The sequence below is a fragment of the Engystomops pustulosus genome, chromosome 11, assembly GCF_040894005.1.
Source record: "Engystomops pustulosus chromosome 11, aEngPut4.maternal, whole genome shotgun sequence".
In the NCBI taxonomy this organism is placed as follows: Eukaryota; Metazoa; Chordata; class Amphibia; order Anura; family Leptodactylidae; genus Engystomops; species Engystomops pustulosus.
Window position 1 is genome coordinate 72,477,001 of NC_092421.1, and position 22,214 is coordinate 72,499,214.

At 44.0% G+C, this 22,214-nt stretch overlaps 3 protein-coding genes across 3 annotated transcripts in view; all 3 read right to left on the minus strand.

Annotated features, from left to right (window-relative positions):
* Positions 1-5,611, minus strand: part of LOC140105592 (alpha-2-macroglobulin-like) — a 52,058-nt gene extending 46,447 nt beyond the window's left edge. Inside the window, exon 1 of the mRNA XM_072129579.1 lies at positions 5,461-5,611. Within this exon, the coding sequence (XP_071985680.1) occupies positions 5,461-5,528 (68 nt within the window). The 5' untranslated portion in view covers positions 5,529-5,611. The remainder of the gene's footprint in view (positions 1-5,460) is intronic.
* Positions 5,612-9,179: 3,568 nt separating this feature from the next.
* Positions 9,180-12,490, minus strand: LOC140105478 (murinoglobulin-2-like). Its single transcript, XM_072129427.1, has 6 exons — positions 12,469-12,490; positions 12,053-12,229; positions 11,614-11,695; positions 11,165-11,321; positions 9,872-9,946; positions 9,180-9,339 (listed from the first exon to the last, which is right to left on the minus strand). The coding sequence occupies exons 1-4, from the start codon at positions 12,488-12,490 to the stop codon at positions 11,198-11,200; spliced, it is 405 nt and encodes a 134-aa protein (XP_071985528.1). The 3' UTR covers positions 9,180-9,339; positions 9,872-9,946; positions 11,165-11,197.
* Positions 12,491-20,868: 8,378 nt separating this feature from the next.
* Positions 20,869-22,214, minus strand: part of LOC140105591 (alpha-2-macroglobulin-like) — a 56,469-nt gene continuing 55,123 nt past the window's right edge. Inside the window, exon 36 of the mRNA XM_072129578.1 lies at positions 20,869-21,002. Within this exon, the coding sequence (XP_071985679.1) occupies positions 20,980-21,002 (23 nt within the window). The 3' untranslated portion in view covers positions 20,869-20,979. The remainder of the gene's footprint in view (positions 21,003-22,214) is intronic.

Genomic DNA, 22,214 nt, shown 5'->3' on the forward strand with positions numbered 1-22,214 from the left:
TCATTTCTAAGGAAAGGGGGGTGATTTGAAATGTAATGTTTTTTTATTATAATTTTTTTTTTAAAAACTTTTTTTTATTTTTATTTATACTATTTTTCAGACTCCCTAGGGTACTTTAACCCTAGGTTGTCTGATCGATCCTATCATATACTGCCATACTACAGTATGGCAGTATATGGGGATTTTCCTCCTCATTCATTACAATGTGCTATCAGCACATTGTAATGAAGGGGTTAAAACGAAATAGCCTCGGGTCTTCGGAAGACCCGAGGCTACCATGGAGACGGATCGCTGCCCCCGGGGGAGAGGCGATCCCAGGTAAGATGGCGGCGCCCATGCACCGCTATCCTTTTGAGGCTGCCGGCAGCTTTGTCGGCAGCCATCGCTGTGAAAGCACCCGCGATCGGTGCTAGCACCGATCGCGAGTGTTACCGGTAAGCCTTTGCTGCAATATGCAGCAAAGACTTACCGGCTATGGAGAGGGCTCAGCCCGTAAGCCCTCTCCATGCAGCGCCAACCGACCGCCGCCGTGAATACACGGCGGGTGGTGCTTTTCCAGGTGGGGGCCGCAAAATATTGTCCCGCGGGCCGCAGTTGGCCCGCGGGCTGCGAGTTTGAGACCCCTGATGTAGACCTCTCAGCAGCAACGCTACAAGCAAGACGTGAACTAGCTCCAATAACATCAGCATTAAGAAAACAGAGCATCCAATACAGATGGGGCTTCCCCACCAAAATACTAGTAAGACATCAAAATTCTACAATAGTAATAAAAAATCTTATAGAAGGATACTCCATTTTGAAGAAGTGGGAGATACCGTACGATGAAACAACGCAACACAAAGAAGGGCGCGAGCCTAGAAGACTGGACCCAGAATGGCAATCTGCAGGCTAACATTAACCCCAAGGCATTCCAATCAAGCGTGGGATGTAAGACGGACTGATTAAGTCTTCCCCGTCACGTATCCACGAGGACTTACCCCATGCAAGTACTACGATATAAGATTAGTACAAACTTGTTTTTTACATTTTTAGTTACTTGTTCTAAATTTTATGTTACAGGAAATGTATTACTTATTATAAATGATTGTGATATATTGCCAATGACACTAATGCAAACAAAAAGTAGGCAGAAAATGGTATTTCTCATACACATAATAAGATTTGACAGCATCACACCTATGCATCATTACATATAAAATGGGTATAAAAATATTATCTTTAAATGTAAAAGGACTTAATAGCCCATACAAAAGATCAATCCTATGGAAGGAAACTCAAACACAAAAAGCAGACATCATCTGTATACAAGAAACCCACATAAGTACAATAAAACCACCCAAAATATCAAACCCCAACTTCCCCACATTGCTATTTTCTACTTATTCTCAAAAAAAAGGGGGAGTATTAGTAGGGTTTCGGTCATCACTGGCGGTGACGATACAGGAACAAATTATTGACCCACAAAGTCGATATATAATAATAGTATGTAAAATAAATAACTTACCATATACACTAGTAAACTTATATGCCCCCAACACAGGACAGGGAACGTTTCTAAGGAAACTACTGAAAAAAATTAATAAGCATAAACAAGGAGAATTAATCCTCTGTGGGGACTTCAATACAATCAATCAAGTCGAACTCGACACTACAACTAAATCTCCCAAAAGAGAGTTTATATTGAACTCTTGGTTATGGCGCAACCAACTCTTCGATGTATGGAGAGTACAACACGCATCTGAAAAAGATTTCTCGTTTTACTCTAATAAGCATAAAACATACTCAAGAATTGATATGTTTTTAATCAGCAAAGATCTACTAGACAGAACAGAAAACACCTCTATAGGGTCAATACATTGGTCTGATCATGCGCCAATTACGCTAACAATATCAGATCAACTGTCAAACATAAATGACTGTGTGGAGGGCTAACACTATGGTCTTTTCTAACACCAAACACGTAGATTTTCTAGAAAAAGCGTCAAAAGAATTCATGGAATTCAATACCAAAGAAAATACAGATTTCTTTTCAGTGTGGATTACACACAAAGGATTTATAAGGGGAGAACTTATTAAGATAGGTATTAAAGCTAACATACAAAGAAATAAAGAAATAAAAGAGACAATAAATAAAATAGCAGTATTAGAAGCACAGCATAAAGGAAATCACCAATACGACATATACAAAAAACTATATGAGGCAAGAGATCATCTAAGAAACTTGTACCTTAATAACTACTCCTACGCTCTAAAAAAAACGAAGACGAAATATTACTCACAAGATCAAAAAGCAGGAGCAGTATTAGCCAATAAATTAAAACAGAGTCTTCAAATCTAAAATCCCTCTAATCCAACATCCCCACACTAAAGAAAAAATTATGTCACCTAGAGGTATAGCTGAAGCATTTGCAGCATATTATGAAAAACTATATAACATTAAAAACAACACCAATAACCCAGTGCCAGCCAAAGAAGCGATTGATTCCTTTCTCCAAAAAATCTCGCTTCCAAAAATCTCAACTGAACAACTCGAATCCCTAAACAAAATAATAACTCTAGAGGAAGTAACAAAAACAATTAAATCCTTTCCCTCAGCTAAAACACCTGGACCAGATGGACTACCAGGAGAATATTATAAAAAATGTATAACTTCACTTACCTCCCACTTAACCAGATTATTCAATCTGGCAATGGATAAAGGAGAACTTCCAAGGGATATGCTATCAGCACTAATAGTTACTCTGCCGAAACCAGGCAACCCCGCCGACATAACAGCCAATTACAGACCAATATCTCTCCTAAGTTATGATATAAAAATATACGCGAAAATTTTAGCAAATAGACTGAAACCAATTATCCCAACATTAATCCACCCGGACCAAGCAGGTTTCACACATGGTAGGCAAGTCCCCGATAATACAAGAAGAATCATCAATATTCTCCAATTCTGTAAATCCAAAAAGACAAGTGCCATAGTTTTAACTGTCGACGCCGAAAAGGCGTTCGACAGAGTGAACTGGGATTACGCCTTTACAGTACTAGATAAATTCGGCATAAAGGGTGAAATAAACAGGGCCATAAGAGCACTTTACTCAAATCCCGTGGCACAAGTATTCACAAATGGCATATTATCCCTACCATTCAAGTTGACAAATGGCACACGTCAGGGATGTCCCCTTTCACCATTATTCTTCAATCTATCGATTGAACCCTTAGCCGAACTCATTAGGAAAAATCAGCAAATACAGGGTATTCAAATGGGACAAATTAATAATGTCATCTCATTATTTGCAGATAATATAATACTCACACTAAGGGACCCAATAAAATCTCTACCAGAAACCTTAAAAACCATAGAAGAATTTAGCAAAATCTCATACTATAAAATCAACAATTCAAAATCACAAGCTCTTCCTATTAATATATCCCACTCCACATTGAGACAACTTAAAACCAAATATGATCTAGATTGGCAAGATAAGGGAATTTCAAATTGACATACCCAACTAACCTACTAATACAACACAACTATAACCCATTACTAACAGCTATAGAAAAAGATTTAGAGGCATACTCTAAAACTATTTTATCCTGGTGTGGTAGAATAGCGGCCTACAAGATGATGGTCCTGCCTAGGTACCTCTTTATATTTAGAACCCTAAACATCCCAGTACCTGATAGCTTCTTCAAAAAAGCCCACTCACAAATATCAAAATTCATATGGGCAGGCAAAAAACCTAGAATAGCCCGAGGGATAATGACGAAAAGTAAACCAACTGGAGGATTGGGTCTACCAGACCTAAAAAATTATTATTACGCAGCAATTCTGGACCAATCAAGCCATTGGTGGGGAACAGCAACGAAAAATTGGTACCAGCAAGAAGAACACTTAAATGGTGACTCACCAGTGATATTTAGACTATACAATAGAATATGGGGTCTACCCAATACCCCTCCAATAACAACAATACTAAAGGCAGCAGATCAGGCATGGGAAGTACTTCTTGGCAAACATAAAACGAAAGGGACCCCCTTTCCTCTTAGCAGGATCCCTATGGAATTCCTCAGCTTCAACACAAATAATCTAAATCTGGCAACATGGAAGGCTAAAGGTATCAGGAACTTGCAAGATATATGGGGAAATAAACAGATACTAACATTTCAAGAACTATCCTCAAAATATAATTTATCGGAGGGTGACATTCACCTATACTTAAGAATCCGCAGCATACTTAAACCAACAAGGTCCCCAGATGGATCAAGAATTATTAAACTACCTTGACAAAACCAATTCAAAACATCAAGGAATATCCTTCTTCTATAAAAAAAACTGCAAGAAAATATAAAACAAGAGAAACCTACATATATATCAAAATGGGAGAGAGATCTAAAAAAATCATTTACATCAGCACAATGGAAGAAGGCTATATCTATTATCCATTCTACATTTCGCTGTGTCTCGCACCAGGAGGCAATAATTAAAACCCATCAAAGGTGGTATTTCACGCCCTCCAAACTAAGCGTTATTTACCCAGGAACCTCTCCTGAATGCTGGAGGGGATGCGGACATCGAGGAACGTTGCTTCACATCTTATGGGATTGCCCTATCATATCACCATTATGGAACACTATCTCTAACATTCTCTCCCATATTTACAAAAAACCAATAAGCTTATCTCCCCATCAAGCTCTGCTGTTGATAGACATATCAAGCATAGACAAAAAATTCATGGACTAATTCTCGACTCTATGTAGAGTAACTTAACTCTAACTACCATAATAAAGTCATATGGCAAGACAGTTAATTGTCAATACAAGGACTGTTCCTCAATAAGTTAAGTTTTATTTGTTTGTTCCTTTTTAAACAATATTGTCGGACAACTTAAGGTACTGGACTCCTGGAGTCTAACCGGTCTAAGTGAGTCCAAAGTTCTGGGTAGTTGAAGAAGTATCATTATACATGCTCTAATTTACTAACCAGCATAACAAATAACCAACAAGTGCTTATGGAAAACATGTAAACTGCATATTATATACTGCTGTATGTACGACTTCTTTCTTTACAACCAATAAAATTTTTAAAAAATTTAAAAAAAAAAAAAAAAAGGTTTCTCTAGTAGCTTTAAAAGAGTTGTCCAGGTTCATACTTTTTTGTTGAAAAGTAAGATAGTACTTATACTTTACTCCATTCTTGCCTTTGGTCCAGTCTCGTCACTGCTGTTTTCTGGAGGCATAAAGAGGATCCACAGTGACGTCAAGTCATAGAGGTACGTTCAGGGCTCTTTCAGGGGAGCACCATTTTTGGACACAACGTCACCGATTCCCTCTGTAGACCAACAGAGGTAAGTGCAAGATCTGTTTTATCTTCACACCACCCGGGGGCCAATTGTACATTCATTCATGAACCTGGAAAACCCTTCTATGAACGATAATACAGTAAAACACAATAATTATACTTACAGTTTTGCTTCCAATGCCCCCAGGATCTGTAATATCACAAACCCGGCGCAGAAGCTCCAGTGCCCCATCGTGAAAGGGCTGAGAAGTGACTCGTGTGTGGTCTTGTCAATAGTTTATATGGTCTTTCCACCCCCTCACCATGGACATTGTACGGTAACCTAACACAGCAAATATTTGTTAAGCACTGACTGCCCACCTCAAGTTCTGGAGAAACTTCACAAAAAAACCCCTGCTGTCATGCTGATTCACAGTATACACCGGTAATATTATTGTGTGTGTATAGGAGTCTTCATAAGAACACTACTAGAGATGAGCGAGCACTAAAATGCTCGGGTACTCGTTATTCGAGACGAACTTTTCCCGATGCTCGAGTGCTTGTCTCGAATAACGAGCCCCATTGAAGTCAATGGGAGACTCGAGCATTTTTCAAGGGGACCAAGGCTCTGCACAGGGAAGCTTGGCCAAACACCTGGGAACCTCAGAAAAGGATGGAAACACCATGGAAATGGACAGGAAACAGCAGGGGCAGCATGCATGGATGCCTCTGAGGCTGCTTAATCGCACCATTATGCCAAAATTATGGGCAACAGCATGGCCATGACAGAGTGACCGAATGAGGCTAGATAGCATCTAAAACATGCAATAATTGACCCTGACACTATAGGGGACTATGCAGAGGCAGCGGCAGCAGACTAGAGAGTGTCTTGGCAACATACCCCAAATGGACTCAGGCTTCAAACCAATGGGTGGCAGAGAGGAACCAAAGGAGGTGAGCAAGAAGCGCTGAAATGATTTCCTATGTGAACAAAAGGTTGACGGTATATTTAGTCGATAACACAGCATGGTGTCGACATAGTGACCAAGTTCCATAACGTATCTGGTGAAACACCCGAAAAATGAGCCTGACACAGCTCTTTTGATAAGGGGACGACATGTGGAGGAAGCCATGGAGACGACTTCCATGATTAAGAGCGACAGTATGGGGCATCCATATTGCGCTGCTATGATTGCAACTTCAGGTCTCCAGCATGGCGGCGACAGATGGGCCGAGTTCCACTATGTATCTGGTGAAACACCTGAAAATTCTGCCTGACACAGCTCGTTTGATAAGGGGACGATGTATGGAGGCAGTGAACTAGTAGTAGATTAAAGGTGCTGCAGTTAAAACTATGTTAGTTGGATCTTGAGATGGAGCTGGCGCTCCGCTGCCAGGCGAGCTTTCGCCAATCCAAGCCCCTGTCTCTAGGCTACTCCCCAAACAGCACTTCTAAGAACCTTTTGTATAAGATCAAGTGTAGTAGCGTTCTTATAAGTTTGGGTTATGGCGGGTGAGGGGAATGTAAACAGATGCGCAAGAAGCGCTGAAATAATATCGGTAAATGATAAAAGTTTGGCAGTATATTTTGTGGATTACACAGCAGGGTGGCGACAAAGTTAACAAGTTTTATGTGGAAGCCATGAAAACAACCCAAAATTCTGCCTGACACAGCTCGTTTGATAAGGGGACCATGTATGGAGGCAGTGAACTAGTAGTAGATTAAAGGTACTGCAGTTAAAACTATGTTAGTTGGATCTTGGGATGGAGCTGGCGCTCCGCTGCCAGGCGAGCTTTCGCCAATCCAAGCCCCTGTCTCTAGGCTACTCCCCAAACAGCACTTCTAAGAACCTTTTGTATAAGATCAAGTGTAGTAGCGTTCTTATAAGTTTGGGTTATGGCGGGTGAGGGGAATGTAAACAGATGCACAAGAAGCGCGGAAATAATATCGGTAAATGATAAAAGTTTGCCATATATATTTTGTGGATTATTTTGTGTTTAGCATTCATATGCCTGCGCATACTGGTGGTAGTTAAGCTAGTAGTGGTGGAACCCCTGCTAATCCTGGTGTGGCACAGGTTGCACACCACAGTCCGTCGGTCATCTGGTGTTTCTTTAAAGAACCTCCAGACTTCTGAAAATCTAGCCCTCGCCACGGGAGCTTGACTACGGGCAACATTTGGCGCTGATGCACCAGCTCTGGCCCTGCCTCTCCGTCTGGCCCCACCACTGCCTCTTCCAACCTGTTTTGCTATAGGACTCGCCTCCGTCTCAGAAGCACTGTGTTCACCCGGCCTATCAACCCAGCCTGCGTCTGTCACCTCATCATCCTCCGATCCCTCAGTCTGCTCCCACCTCGAATGTCCTGCCCTGACAACAACTTCACCACTGTCTGACAATCGTGTCTCCTCATCGTCCGACACCTCTTTACACACTTCTTCCACTACGTCAATAATGTCATCATCACCCACAGACTGCGACCGGGGGAAAACCTGGGCATCGGAAAATAGATCAGCAGCAGCCGGACAAGTGGTTTGTGACTGTGGGAAGGGTCCAGAAAACAGTTCCTCAGAGTATGCCGGTTCAAATGCCAAATTTTGCTGGGAGGGGGCAGACTGGGGGGAAGGAGGCTGAGGTGGAGGAGCTGGAGGAGTGCTGAATTCGGTGACATGGGTGGACTGCGTGGAAGACTGACTGGTGGACAAATGGCTAGAAGCATTGTCCGCAATCCACAACAGTGGCCCCAACAGTGCTCTACCACGAGTCCCAGTAACTTGAGACATGATGAACCTAGGGAGTGTAGCTCTGCGGCGTTCCCCTGCTCCCTCATCAGCAGGTGGTGTCTGACTCCGCCCAGGACCACGGCCTCTGACCCCTGCAGTAGTTGGACGCCCACGTCCACGCCCTCGTCCTCTACCCCTAGCCCTCGGGTTAAACATTTTCAAAATTAAAGTGTAAACTTTAATTTTTTTTTTTTTTTAAACAAAATGATGCTATCCTATTGCACACAACGTAAAAAAAAATAAATCAGCAGACTCTGCCTAATTCAAATCAAACCCCGAATAAATTGTCCCACTTTGGTGTTTGAGGTGGATATGTGTGTCACTAAGAGCTAAACACAACGGTAGCAAGTCCCCCTGCTAATTCCTCACAATATGGTACTAGCTGCACTACTAGTGCCAGCAAGCCCAGCCACAAGCAAATAAAAAAAAAAATATATAACGTTATTGTAGCCCTAAGAAGGACTGTTGGGTTCTTGTAGAATCACTCCTGCCTAACACTATTCTAATAGAACACCCTAACGCTTTCCCTGACCAGCAGCAGCTCTCTCCCTAGCGGCATCCAGACAGAGAATGATCCGAGCAGCGCGGGCAGGGGCTAGTCTATTCCAGGGTCACCTGATCTGGCCAGCCAACCACTGCTATCGACATGTAAGGGTACCACGTCATGCTGGGTGGAGTGCAGAGTCTCCTGGCTTGTGATTGGCTATGTTTCCGGCCGCCAAAAATCACAACGGCGGGAGATGCCATTTTCTCGAGCAGGCGAAGTATTCATCCGAGCAACGAGCAGTTTCGAGTACGCTAATGCTCGAACGAGTATGTTCGCTCATCTCTAATAATAAACAACAATTAAAATTTCTTTTTGATATTTTCTTTAATAATTTTATACCCTTCAGATTTTGAATCGAAAACCTGACAGCTCCATGGAAATTATCAGCATTACCGATCTACCGATACTACAAATTTAACTCCAAGACTTATATACATAAGTCATATAGCTTCAAATATAATATATATTACTATATTAAGTTATTGACTGAATCAATAATCTTCTCTTTTACAGTTTAGCAAAAATTCTGCAATATTTTATGCATCATCCATGATGCCAAAAATTGTCTCACCTCCTTTTACTGCTTTTGCATCTAATTTTTCCAACATATTTTGCCTGAGTTCAGTGTCTCCAGACAATGTGGAGGCGTAGGCCAGCAGAGCCTTGGTGTATACATTACTGACATCCTCAGAGACCTTCCTCAGATAGGACAGAGCATTACTCATGAATGGTTCCTAGGATGAAAAAAAGGAAAAATTTGGGGGTATAATTACATTAAAACCTAGTCATTGGTGATGAGTGGACCCTATAAAAATTAAGTTTGGCTCCAGGTCTCAGTGCTGGACTCAAAACTCTGCAACTAAATACCTATGATCACTGATGTGTTGTCTCTTTAAATGCTTCCAGCAAAACGCCAGGGGTATTTAAATTAATGTTTGGCACCATTTTGGGGAGGATCATTGCCCCCCATGACATCATATGGGAGTGACGACCCTCCCCAAAATGACGGTGCCCCGCTTCCAATTAATTTAGAAGCCCCCGCTGGCTCTGCTCATGGGTTCTATTTTTGGGATTTTTTAGGCGAACCAAGAATCAAAATTACTAAAACTTGTGGGAGTGTGCTCAGCTACCATTTAAATCTACCATCTAAATCCATTATGATAAACATTTACTCATAGATCCAGGCTATGAATGCATCAAATGGTCTCAAAAGTGTTACAATACTCATCTGGTTGGAAATTTTCTATGCAAAAGTTAATAACTTACGTGCGGCGATATCCCGGACTCCAGAAGGCAAATAGTTATATAAACAGAGAGAGAAATTTCATCATCCACTCCTCCCTAAAAAATGAAAAGTGACAAGTTCAATATTTTGGCTTTAAAGTTATATATCTTCTTATATTAGCTAGTAAATACAAGTTGAATAAATATCCAAACAATCTTTTTTTATCCAATTTATTTTATTTTACCAAATTATTTGCGTTATTTGGTTGTACTACAACCAACAGATGCAGGAATTCTATTACCGATAGTGTAAGCCCTAGTGTAAGACTCACCCAACTGTCCCTACCAACTTGCTGATCCTACCCTAGATGGTAAATGCCAACTGGGTGATGTGCTATTCCTTCACCACAGTGCAACATAAAGTCAAAAACTGGACAAAATACAAGAGGAAAGTCATACTAATGTGAGAGACTTAGCAAAACAGAAAATCAAGGCAATACAGCAATAGAAGACTAATAGTAACCACTGTAAAGTTGGAAAATAATCCTATTATGGATGTCAGAGTCCCAATACAGAGAGAAATTGGGCTGACCCCTTGTCATTTAGACCAAATAGACAACAGACTAGCAAGTGAAGTATGTGAATGGAGACATCTAGCTTGATCTTCTGCAGACTAGAACTAAGTCAGCAGATGGCAAACAGGTAGAATCCAATTAAGAAAGTCAGCAATGAAATAGGGCAGCATCCGGACTAGTACAATACAGAAAGTGAACCAAGTACCTTATGAACAGAGAATGGGACTGAAACCCAAATGTTACAAAAACTTTATTTTACCTAATATGGATCATATGGGAGGGTGTTAATTTCCTGTATTTAGGGTGAGCACAGACAATATTTATGGGATTTGGTCTATATAAATATTTTCATACAGTCTGAGATTATATACACACACACTCTGGGTCTAAATTTGCATTGGTCTAATTATTGGGGATGGCGACAGAATCAAGGCTTGAAAGATGTCTCAGGAGCAGGAGCCATCTTTGTATAAATCTTGGCCTAATGTAGGAGGAAAAGATTGCAAACACCACCAAGATAACAACTTTTGGTCACTAAAGTCCCAAATAGTCCATCAGCTTTCATGAAATATTTGTTTAGGAAAATACTTATGCCCAGCAAACAGTTTTTGCACAGCCAATGTCTGGTTGACCACTAGGTGCTACTTTTCTCCTTGCCAAATGATGTATCCATGCACAAGTCTTGATAAGGAAAAGGTTGCACCAAGTTGTCAATATCCGGATAGAATGAAGGTGTCTCCTACATGTGTTTCTACAGTACCTTCATAGCATTATTGAACAACTTCCCGACACTTCAGAAAGATCCATTGTCTTCCTGATTGTTCTTCAGCCACGAGAAAGAGTGATTGAGGTGACTTTCATCTATGAAGATGTAAGGTCTGGCTTTGTTGAAAGCCTTCACTACAAATCCAGTCAACCTGTAGAAAAATATTCAAATAATAATTATATTTAGCTAGCTCCAATAACAACCTTTCAATTCCCTAGATTGGTAAAGAGACCTTGGAATCCAGACGGAGAAACAAAAAGTTTCCCTCACCCAATTGGTCCCACCAGATCTCAGATTGGAGATTAGTTTCATGGGTCTATCATGGGTGTATGTAAACTTTGTTCTTATAAATAGTGTAAACCAATAAAAATCAATTAGGATACACATGTTCCAGATATTCTAATGCTTCCAAACATGCCAATAGTAAAGCAAAATTCACAAACCAGGTGTTTCCCTCTTTGTCTCTCTTTCCGAAAGCGCTGTATGATCCATCATCATGTTTGTATGTAAGCTGACGCTGGTATCCTGTGAGAAGAAGAAGTTGTCTATCACTAAGACTGCCTAAAGTCGAAACATGTTGTTCAAGTAGGACTTTTACTGTGTTTGCTATCAATAAAGAACACTTTAATGCTATCTAGGACCACATCTGCCACAAGGAGGGATGAAGTCCCCACCTTAGGCGGAATATTGCGGACCCCTTTTAGCATATCGCCGCCGGTAATATGGACTTACCATACTATCTAAAAAAAAAATCACTGTTTTCTTCACTATATGCAGGTTATATGTCTACCATGTGATACCAGAAACCAATCGAGTCCTTGAAGGCCTTGAACCACTCGTGGCTAAATAAATGTCAATGGTATGTAGTGCAGAATTTCTCACCACTCTCAAGGAATCTCTTGGCTTTGTTCTGGATTTCACTATTCAGTTGATGAGTCTTCTCCAGATACTGAAGGATGAAGATATTAGGAACAAAGAGAACCATGTTCTGTTCGCCACATCCATATGGCATGGCCAGGAGACGGTCAAGGTTCTGCATGGCTAAGCCCATGAAATCTCCTAAAGTGCAAGAACATTTAGTTAATTCATAATAAAAAAAAACATTGAATGTGTTATAAATATTGGGGAACATTTATGAAAAGTTTTAGGCTACATTCAGACGGCCGTGGGGGTGTAGATATGGCTGACGTATATATGCCCAATATAAGTCCCACATATAGGGAAATGGGCGCACGGCACACGTGTGGCACCGTACCGCTCCGTACCCCTTGAAAAGATAGGACATGTCATCCTCTAACCTCTACGGGAGGCAACGGGCATCTGGATGTAGCCTTAAGGTAAGACAATGCAGAGTTAGACTATATAGTGTAGTTCCTGTCATATGATGGATAGTGGGGTTTGCAGGGCTCCAGTTTGGGTCCCTGGACAAGACCCTGAACATAATTTTGATGTTAGAGTTCAGGCAAATTTAAGTTCAGGGATGGGTGACCGAAGCTTATATCACACTATTTAACAACCACGATCAGTCTCACCACCGATCGTTCCCCACATCCATATGGCATGGCCAGTAGATGGTCAAGGTTCTGCATGGCTGTGCCCATGAGATGTGGATGTTGACTTTCAAATATAGTTTCATAGTTTATAAGGTTGAAAAAAGACACTTGTCCATCAAGTTCAACCAAGGAAGGGAAGGGATTGGATGAGGAAGGGATTTAGGGGAAACAATTCTATATAGCATAACAATCAATGTTATTTAGGTGTAAAAAGGCATCTAGACTAGAGATGAGCGAGCACTAAAATGCTCGGGTGCTCGTTATTCGAGACAAACTTTTCCCGATGCTCGAGTGCTCGACTCAAATAACAAGCCCCATTGAAGTCAATGGGAGACTCAAGCATTTTTCAAGGGGACCAAGGCTCTGCACAGAGAAGCTTGGCCAAGCACCTAGAAACCTCAGAAAATGATGGCACCATTATGCCAAAATTATGAGCAACAGCATGGCCATGACAGAGTGACCGAATGAGGCTAGATAGCATCTAAAACATCCAATAATTGACCCTGACACTATAGGGGACGGCATGCAGAGGCAGCGGCGGCAGGCTAGAGAGTATCATGGCGACATACCCTAAATGGACTCAAACCAATTTAAAAAATTCCTTTTGGCGAGGATAAAGTGTAGCACTGTATGTATGAGTATTTTGCCTGGTTAAGGCGGCAGAGAGGAACCAAGGGAGGTGAGCAAAAAGCGCTGAAATTATTTCCTATGTGAACAAAAGGTTTACGGTATATTTAGTCGATAAAAAAACATGGTGGCGACATAGTGACCAAGTTCCAAACACCCGAAAAATTAGCCTGACACAGTTCGTTTGATAAGAGGACGACATGTGGAGGCAGCCATGGAGACGACTTCCATGATTAAGAGTGACAGTATGGGGCATCCATATTGCTTCTATGATTCAAACTTCAGGTCTCCAGCATGGCGACGACAGAGGCGCCGAGTTCCATTATGTATCTGGTGAAACACCTGAAAATTCTGCCTGACACAGCTCGTTTGATAAGGGGATGATGTGCTGCATATCCTCTCGTGCTCCAGCGTCTGGGGTATAGAGAGTTGAAAGTTGCGCATGGAGACATTGGTGGACACTGTGGAGGATCGTGGAGGCAAAATGGACAGGAAACAGCAGGGGCAGCATGCATGGATGCCTCTAAGGCTGCCTAATCTTGGGATAGAGCTGGCGGTCCGCTGGCAGGCGAGCTTTCGCCTGTCCAAGCCCCTGTCTCTCGGCTCCTCCCCACCCAAAATGGGCCTGGGGGCCAGAAGCGTTTACTTTGAAAAAATTATAATTTTCAAAGCAGGCGGGGTCGTTTGAATATTTCACCTAGGAATAATATAATAGCATAGCGGTTCTATTTTTAATAGTTTTTTCCGAAATGGTTCCATGATTAAGAGCGACAGTATGGGGCATCCATATTGCGCTGCAATGATGGCAACTTCAGGTCTCCAGCATGGCGGCGACAGATGCGCCGAGTTCCATTATGTATCTGGTGAAACACCCGAAAATTCTGCCTGACACAGCTCGTTTGATAAGAGGACGATGTATGGAGGCAGTAAAGTAGTAGAAGATTAAAGGTGCTGCAGTTAAAACTATGTTAGTTGGATCTTGGGATGGAGCTGGCGGTCCGGTGCCAGGCGAGCTTTCACCTGTCCAAGCCCCTGTCTCTCAGCTCCTCCCCAAACAGCACTTCTAAGAACCTTTTGTATAAGATCAAGTGTAGTAGTGTTCTTATAAGTTTTGGTTATGGCGGGTGAGGGGAATGTAAACAGATGCGCAAGAATCGCTGAAATAATATCGGAAAATGATAAAGGTTTGCCAGTATATTTTGTGGATTACACAGCAGGGTGGCGACAAAGTTAACAAGTTTGATGTGGAAGCCATGAAAACAACCCAAAATTCTGCCTGACACAGCTTGTTTGCTAAGGGGACGATGTATGGAGGCAGCTATATGGACGACTTTTGGAGGCAGCTATGGAGATGATGTGTGGAGATAGCAATGGAGACAACGTGTGGAGGCAGCTATAAAGACGACGTGTGGAGGCTGCTATGGAGACAATTTAATTTGGATAGTGCCTGTATGTGGCAGTCCAAAAAAGTTTTCGAACCAGAGTAGCAGGTAGGTGGCCCTCCAGAAAAATTAAATAGATTGAATGTCTGTATGTGGCACTCCCAAAAATTGTTTAAAACAGAGGACCGGGTAGGTGGCCCTCCAGAAAAATTAAATACATAGAGTACTATAGCTAGAGCCAGTTGGCCCTGGCAAAAAATAGCCAGTTTCCTCTGCTTTAGTGTACAAAGAGGAGGAGGAGGAGGAAAATGAGGAGGAGGAGTGCATAAATTATTCAGGTTGAGCTTCCTTCACCTGGTGGAGAATGGAAATCCTGAGAAATCCAGGCTTTATTCATCTTGATAAGCGTCAGCCTGTCAGCGCTGTCAGTCGACAGACGTGTACGTTTATCGGTGATGATGCCACCAGCTGCACTGAAAACCCGCTCGGACAACATGCTAGCGGCAGGGCAGGCAAGAACCTCCAAGGCGTACAGCGCCAGTTCGTGCCACATGTCCAGCTTTGAAACCCAGTAGTTGTAGGGAGCTGTGTGATCATTTAGGACGATGGTATGGTCAGCTACGTACTCCCTCACCATCTTTCTGTAAAGATCAGCCCTACTCTGCCGAGACTGGGGACAGGTGACAGTGTCTTGCTGGGGTGACATAAAACTGGCAAAGGCCTTGTAAAGCGTACCCCTGCCAGTGCTGGACAAGCTGCCTGCTCGCCTACTCTCCCTCGCTACTTGTCCTGCAGAAGTACGCCCTCTGCCGCTAGCGCTGTCAGAAGGGAAATACTGTTTCAGCGTTTGCACCAGGTCCTGCTGGTATTCATGCATTGTCAAACTCCTTTCCTCTCCAGGGATGAGAGTGGAAAGATTTTGCTTGTACCGTGGGTCCAGGAGAGTGAATACCCAGTAATCGATGCCGGAATAAATTCTTTGAAAGCGAGGGTCACGGGATAGGCAGCCTAGCATGAAATCTGCCATATACGCCAGAGTACCAATGCGCAAGAATTCATCCACCTCACTGGCCTTACTTTCCATTTCCCCCTCCTCTAACTCCTCCAACTCCTCTTCTTCTACCCATACACGCTGAACAGTGAAGGACTGAACAATGGTCCCCTCTTCTGTCTCGCCAACATTCTCCTCCTCTTCCTCCTCATCCTCCTCCACCTCCACCTCCTCTGATATGCGATGAGAAACAGACCTGAGGGTGCTTTGGCTATCAGCAAGGGAATCTTCTTCCCCCGTCTCTTGTGACGAGCGCAAAGCTTCCGACTTCATGCTGACCAGAGAGTTTTTCAATAGGTCAAGCAGCGGGATGGTGAGGCTGATGATGGCGGCATCGCCACTGTCAATCTGTGTTGACTCCTCAAAGTTACTCAGCACCTGACAGACATCAGACATCCACGTCCACTCCTCATTGTAGACTTGAGGAAGCTGACTGACCTGACTACCAGTTCTGGTGGAAGTTGAACTGGCAGTCTACAATCGCTCTGCGCTGCTGGTAAACTCTAGATAACATGGTTAATGTTGAATTCCACCTCGTGGGAACGTCGCACAACAGTCGGTGAGCGGGCAGTTGGAGGCGGCGCTGCGCTGCCCTGAGTGGCAGCATCTGTGCTGGACTTCCTGAAATGCGCACAGATGCAGCACACCTTCGTGAGCAAATCAGACAGATTGGGGTATGTCTTGAGGAAACGCTGAACTATGAGATTTAACACATGGGCCAGGCATGGCACATGTGTCAGTCTGCCGAGTTGCAGAGCCGCCACCAGGTTATGGCCGTTGTCACACACAACCATGCCTGGCTTCAGGTTCAGCGGTGCCAGCCACAGATCAGTCTGCGCCGTGATGACCTGTAACAGCTCTTGGGCGGTGTGCCTTTTATCGCCTAGGCTCAGCAGTTTGAGCACCGCCTGCTGTCGCTTAGCGATTGCACTGCTGCTGTGCCTAGAGCTACCGACTGATGGCGCCATGCCCACAGATGGTAATTCGGAGGAGGAGGTGGAGGAGGGGTGGGAGGAGGAGGAGGCATAGTAGGCCTGAGAGACCTGGACCGAGGTAGGCCCTGCAATTCTCGTCGTCGGCAGTATATGACCAGCCCCAGGGTCAGGCTCGGTCCCAGCCTCCACCAAGTTAACCCAATGTGCCGTTAGCGATACATAGTGGCCCTGCCCGGCAGCACTCGTCCACGTGTCTGTGGTCAGGTGGACCTTGTCAGAAACGGCGTTGGTCAGGGCACGGATGATGTTGTCTGACACATGCTGGTGCAGGGCTGGGAAGGCACATCGGGAAAAGTAGTGGCGGCTGGGGACCGAATACTGAGGGGCGGCCGCCACCATGAGGTTTCGAAAGGCCTCGGTCTCTACCAGCCTATAGGGCAGCATCTCCAGGCTAAGCAGTTTGGAGATGTGGACGTTGAGGGCTTGGGCGTGTGGGTGGGTTGCACTATACTTCATTTTGCGCTCCAGCGTCTGGGGTATGGAGAGCTGAACGCTGGTGGATGCTGTGGAGGATCGTGGAGGCGAAGATGGGGTTTTCGCACGGGAGGTGTTTGGGACGGGGTCCTGGGCAGGGGGCTGACTAGCAGATGACACAGGGGAAGGAGCAGTGGTGTGCCCGGCCGGAGGTGAATGGCCTTGGTTCCATTGAGTGGGATGTTTAGCATTCATATGCCTGCGCATACTGGTGGTGGTTAAGCTAGTAGTGGGGGAACCCCTGCTGATCCTGGTTTGGCACAGGTTGTACACCACAGTCCGTCGGTCATCCGGAGTTTCTTTAAAGAACCTCCAGACTTCTGAAAATCTAGCCCTCGCCACGGGAGCTTGACTATGTGAAACATTTTGCGCTGATGCACCAGCTCTGGCCCTGCCTCTCCGTCTGGCCCCACCACTGCCTCTTCCAAACTGTTCTGGTATAGGACTCGCCTCCGTCTCAAAAGCACTGTGTTCACCCGGCCTATCAACCCAGCTTGGGTCGGTCACCTCATCATCCTCCGATCCCTCAGTCTTTTCCCCCCTCTGACTTCCTGCCCTGACAACAACTTCACCACTGTCTGACAATCGTGTCTCCTCATCGTCCGACACCTCTTTACACACTTCTTCCACTACGTCAATAATGTCATCATCACCCACAGACTGCGACCGGTGGAAAACCTGGGCATCGGGAAATAGCTGAGCATCAACCGGACAAGTGGTTTGTGACTCTGGGAAGGATCCAGAAAACAGTTCCTCAGAGTATGCCGGTTCAAATGCCAAATTTTGCTGGGAGGGGGCAGACTGGGGGGAAGGAGGCTGAGGTGGAGGAGCTGGAGGAGTGCTGATTTCGGTAAAATGGGTGGACTGCGTGGAAGACTGACTGGTGGACAAATGGCTTTTCGCACTGTTCTGGCCTCAACAGTGCTCTACCACGAGTCCCAGTAACTTGAGACATGAACCTAGGGAGTGTAGCTCTGCGGCGTTCCCCTGCTCCCTCATCAGCAAGTGGTGTCTCACCCCGCCCAGGCGCACGGCCTCTGACCCCTGCAGTAGTTGCACGCCCACGTCCACGCCCTCGTCCTCTACCCCTAGCCCTCGGGTTAAACATTTTCAAAATTAAAGTGTAAACTGTACATTTTTTTTGTTTTTTGTGTTTTTTTTTAAACAAAACGATGCTATCCTATTGCTTTGGCTAGTTTCTAACCTACACTGACAGCACACAACTGGATTTTGTGCTGTGCCTGATGACTTTGAGTTATAAAAGTAAATAAACGTAAAAAAAAATAAATCAGCAGACTCTGCCTAATTCAAATCAAACCCCGAATAAATTGAGGTGGATATGTGTGTCACTAAGAGCTAAACACAATGGTCGCAAGTCTCCCTGCAAATTCCTCACAATATGGTACTAGCTGCACTACTAGTGCCAGCAAACCCAGCCACAAGCAAACAAAAAAAAAGGAAAATATAACGCTATTGTAGGCCTAAGTAAGCCGTTGGGGTTCTCCTATGGCTATTTTCTAGCCTACACTGAAAGCACACTGCTTTTCCAGATTACTTTGAGTTATAAAAAATATAAACATAAAAAAAAATAAATCAGCAGACTGTGCCTAATTCAAATCAAACCCCTTATAAATTGTCCCAATTCGGTGTTTGAGGTGGATATGTGTGTCACTAAGAGCTAAACACAACGGTCGCAAGTCTCCCTGCAAATTCCTCACAATACGGTACTAGCTGCACTACTAGTGCCAGCAAGCCCAGCCACAAGCAAATAAAAAAAAAATATATAACATTATTGTAGCCCTAAGAAGGGCTGTTGGGTTCTTGTAGAATCACTCCTGCCTAACAGTAAGCTAATAGAACACCCTAACGCTTTCCCTGACCAGCAGCAGCTCTCTCCCTAGCGGCATCCAGACACAGAATGATCCGAGCAGCGCAGGCAGGGGCTAGTCTATTCCAGGATCACCTGATCTGGCCAGCCAACCACTGCTATCGACGTGTAAGGGTACCACGTCATGCTGGGTGGAGTGCAGAGTCTCCTGGCTTGTGATTGGCTCTGTTTCTGGCCGCCAAAAATCACAACGGCGGGAGATGCCATTTTCTCGAGCGGGCGAAATACTCTTCCGAGCAACGAGCAGTTTCGAGTACGCTAATGCTCGAACGAGCATCAAGCTCGGACAAGTGTGTTCGCTCATCCCTACAAACAACATATCACAAAAAAGTATCTAAACTTTAAAAAAGTATAACCCTAGTGTAACAAAAAAAAAAATCGCTGCATCCTTAAAGGGGTTTTCCCAACAAACAAGTTAAGCCTTCTCCTGTGGATGAGATCTAACTTTATGATTGATGGGGGTCTCAGTGATGAGAGAGAGACATATATTTATATGTAGCCATTTATACTTTATCTGGATACAATGGGGAACATCTACTTACCTGGTCCCTGCACGATCCCCGATCCAGAATGTCCGCTGGAATGCCCATCTGCCGCGATTCATGAAGATTGTGCGCCCGATATCCATGCATGTGTCGCTTCCCTGCTCAGGTCCGCCGGAGTTCACCGTCTTCTTCCCGTGGCATTTACGTGCCACAAATGTAAGCTTGTGACACAAATTGAATTGCTAAATCCTGTGCATAGTTCAAATCCGTCAGATCATCCAACAGCCCGCCCCCCGATCTGTGTGGCGCGATGTCCGAAAAATGTCGGGAAACCCGACGAAAAAACGGCAGCGGGACCCTTACAAAATAAGCCCCAATTTATTACATGAATAGTGATGACTGTAATGAATGTGCTGTCTTGGTCTATTTAGTGCATTAGTCATTGCTTGTCAGTATAAAGTTATATCTGACTATGGGGCACATTTACTTACCTGTGCCGTTGACACCGCCGATCCGGAATGTCCGACGAGGATTCGGAGCTGCCGCGATTCACTAAGATCGTGCAATTTCCTGCATGAGTCGCTTCGTGTTGAGGTCCGTCAGAGTTAACCTTCTTTTTCCCGGTGTATGTGAGTGCTGATCTTGCGACACAATTTCATTTTTAAATTTAGCTGTTTGTCCGAATCAGTCGGGTTGTACGACAGCCATGCCTCCGTTTTGTGTCGCATAAAAGTCTGCGCTGATGCGCCACAATCCGATCATGTGCGCCAAAAGCCTGGGGCAATTCAGCCCAAAACTGAAAAATTCGGGAAACCCGACAGAAATGCCTCCGACGGACCCTTAGTAAATGTGCCCCTATATGTTTTTAATGTTTTGGGTTTGTAGCTGAGAAACGATCCCACTCACATGCACAGGTGGTGATCCATTTCTTTTCTTCCTCGCAGCCGGTATAGTCACATGACTCCGGGACCTTTGAGTGTATCCAGGTCCACTGACTACTGAGGAATGGAATATCACCCTCTCTATACCCAACCTGGTCTCCCCTTGTCCTATGTTGCAAATATATGTTCTTCACCGGGTGCACTTGACCACAGCCACGGTCTGTAAGTTTTGTGCAGCATGGGATGCTGGGTCTAAATTGTTGGCCATCTATACTTGGTCGGTAGGAGCCAACATCCTGCCCTGCACCGATCAGATGTCCCACATCCTGTAAACGAGGTGACAAATGACAAGTTCTCAGACACATATTTAATAGTTTATTATACTTATTACAATTTGTTTTTTATCAACAGTTATGAGACCGCTAGTTTACGGTGCTAAGTGGTAGATGTGGGGAACTAGCGGTGTCCAGGTCTTATCTTGAGTTTCCAGACTTATCTGTAGAGAACAAATAAAAAAAACGTCAGGTCATATTTCTTGTAATTCAATATTGTATCATCTTAACTTCTGCATTACTACAGTTTGGCCAATTTTACAATTATTGTTCTCATACTAGTGTTATCTGAATCTCTGAGTTCTGGCCCAATCACTATTGGGAGATCCAACAAGAGTCCTGCCCACCCCTCCTATGTCGCTGCCTACAGAGTTTCTTTAGCTTTCTTCTTTATAATTTGTTTGTGGGTCCGATCATTGATTTCCCGGTATCATTACCTTTGTCTCTTGTTCAGACTTCTTCTGTCTTGTGAGTTTGTACTGTGTTTGCCTCTTTGTTGGATTTGCAGTCACTATGTGACTCACGAAAATGTTTCTGTGGCTGGTTTTGTGTCCCAAGTCACCCTGACAGTTCCTCGTTAAGCAGAAAAGCTATTGGGGCTTATTTACTAAGGGTCGCGGATCGCACTTTCATCGGACTGTTTACGGTTTTCGGAATTTGCGCAGCTAAAACAGGTATTTAACCGGGGTTTGCGCTGGGATTGTGTTGCACGCGATCGGATTGTGGCGCGACTGCGATGGCTTTCATGTGACAGAAATCAGGGGGCGGGCCGTTGAATGACCCAACTGATTCAGACTGAGCACGGGATTTAAAGGGGTATTCCCATCAGGGCATTTACATTTAATTAAATTCATTTGCCATATGTAAACATTTCTTCAAGTGGATGTTAATAAAAGAAATGTTCATGTGTGAATATAATTTGCTATAAATGCAGCCATGTTAGCCCTTAGAAACCAGATAGCTTCCTCGGATACGACCACGTCACACTCTGGCAGCGGTGGCCAGACTTGCGCTATAGAGTCCTGCCGGACCACCAGGATTCAGCGTTCATTACCACAGGATGGCTATGTGACATGCAGTAACTCCCGGACATTTCATATACAAAAACTTTTTGTTTCTTTATGCAATCTCTCCAGTAGAGGTGGCCGTATCCGATGGAAGCTATCTCGTTTCTAAGGGACAACATGGCTACATTTATGAGAAATTATCTTCACACAGGAACATTTTTTTAATAACATCCAATTGAAGAAATGTTTACATATGACAGATTAATGAAACTGAATGTGAGTGCCCAAATGAGAATACCCCTTTAAGATTCAAATTGTGTCGCAAGACAATGCACTTGCATGCACCAGGAAGAAGAAGGTGAACTCCGG

Coding starts and splice junctions, on each gene's coding strand:
- LOC140105478 (XM_072129427.1), bottom strand. CDS start 12,490: ATGCCCGTTGCCTCCCGTAGAG. Junction 12,230..12,468: donor GCCCGTTGCCTCCCGTAGAG/GTTAGAGGATGA, acceptor CTTGCACTTTAG/GAGATTTCATGGGCTTAGCC. Junction 11,696..12,052: donor CAAGAGATTCCTTGAGAGTG/GTGAGAAATTCT, acceptor TTCTTCTCACAG/GATACCAGCGTCAGCTTACA.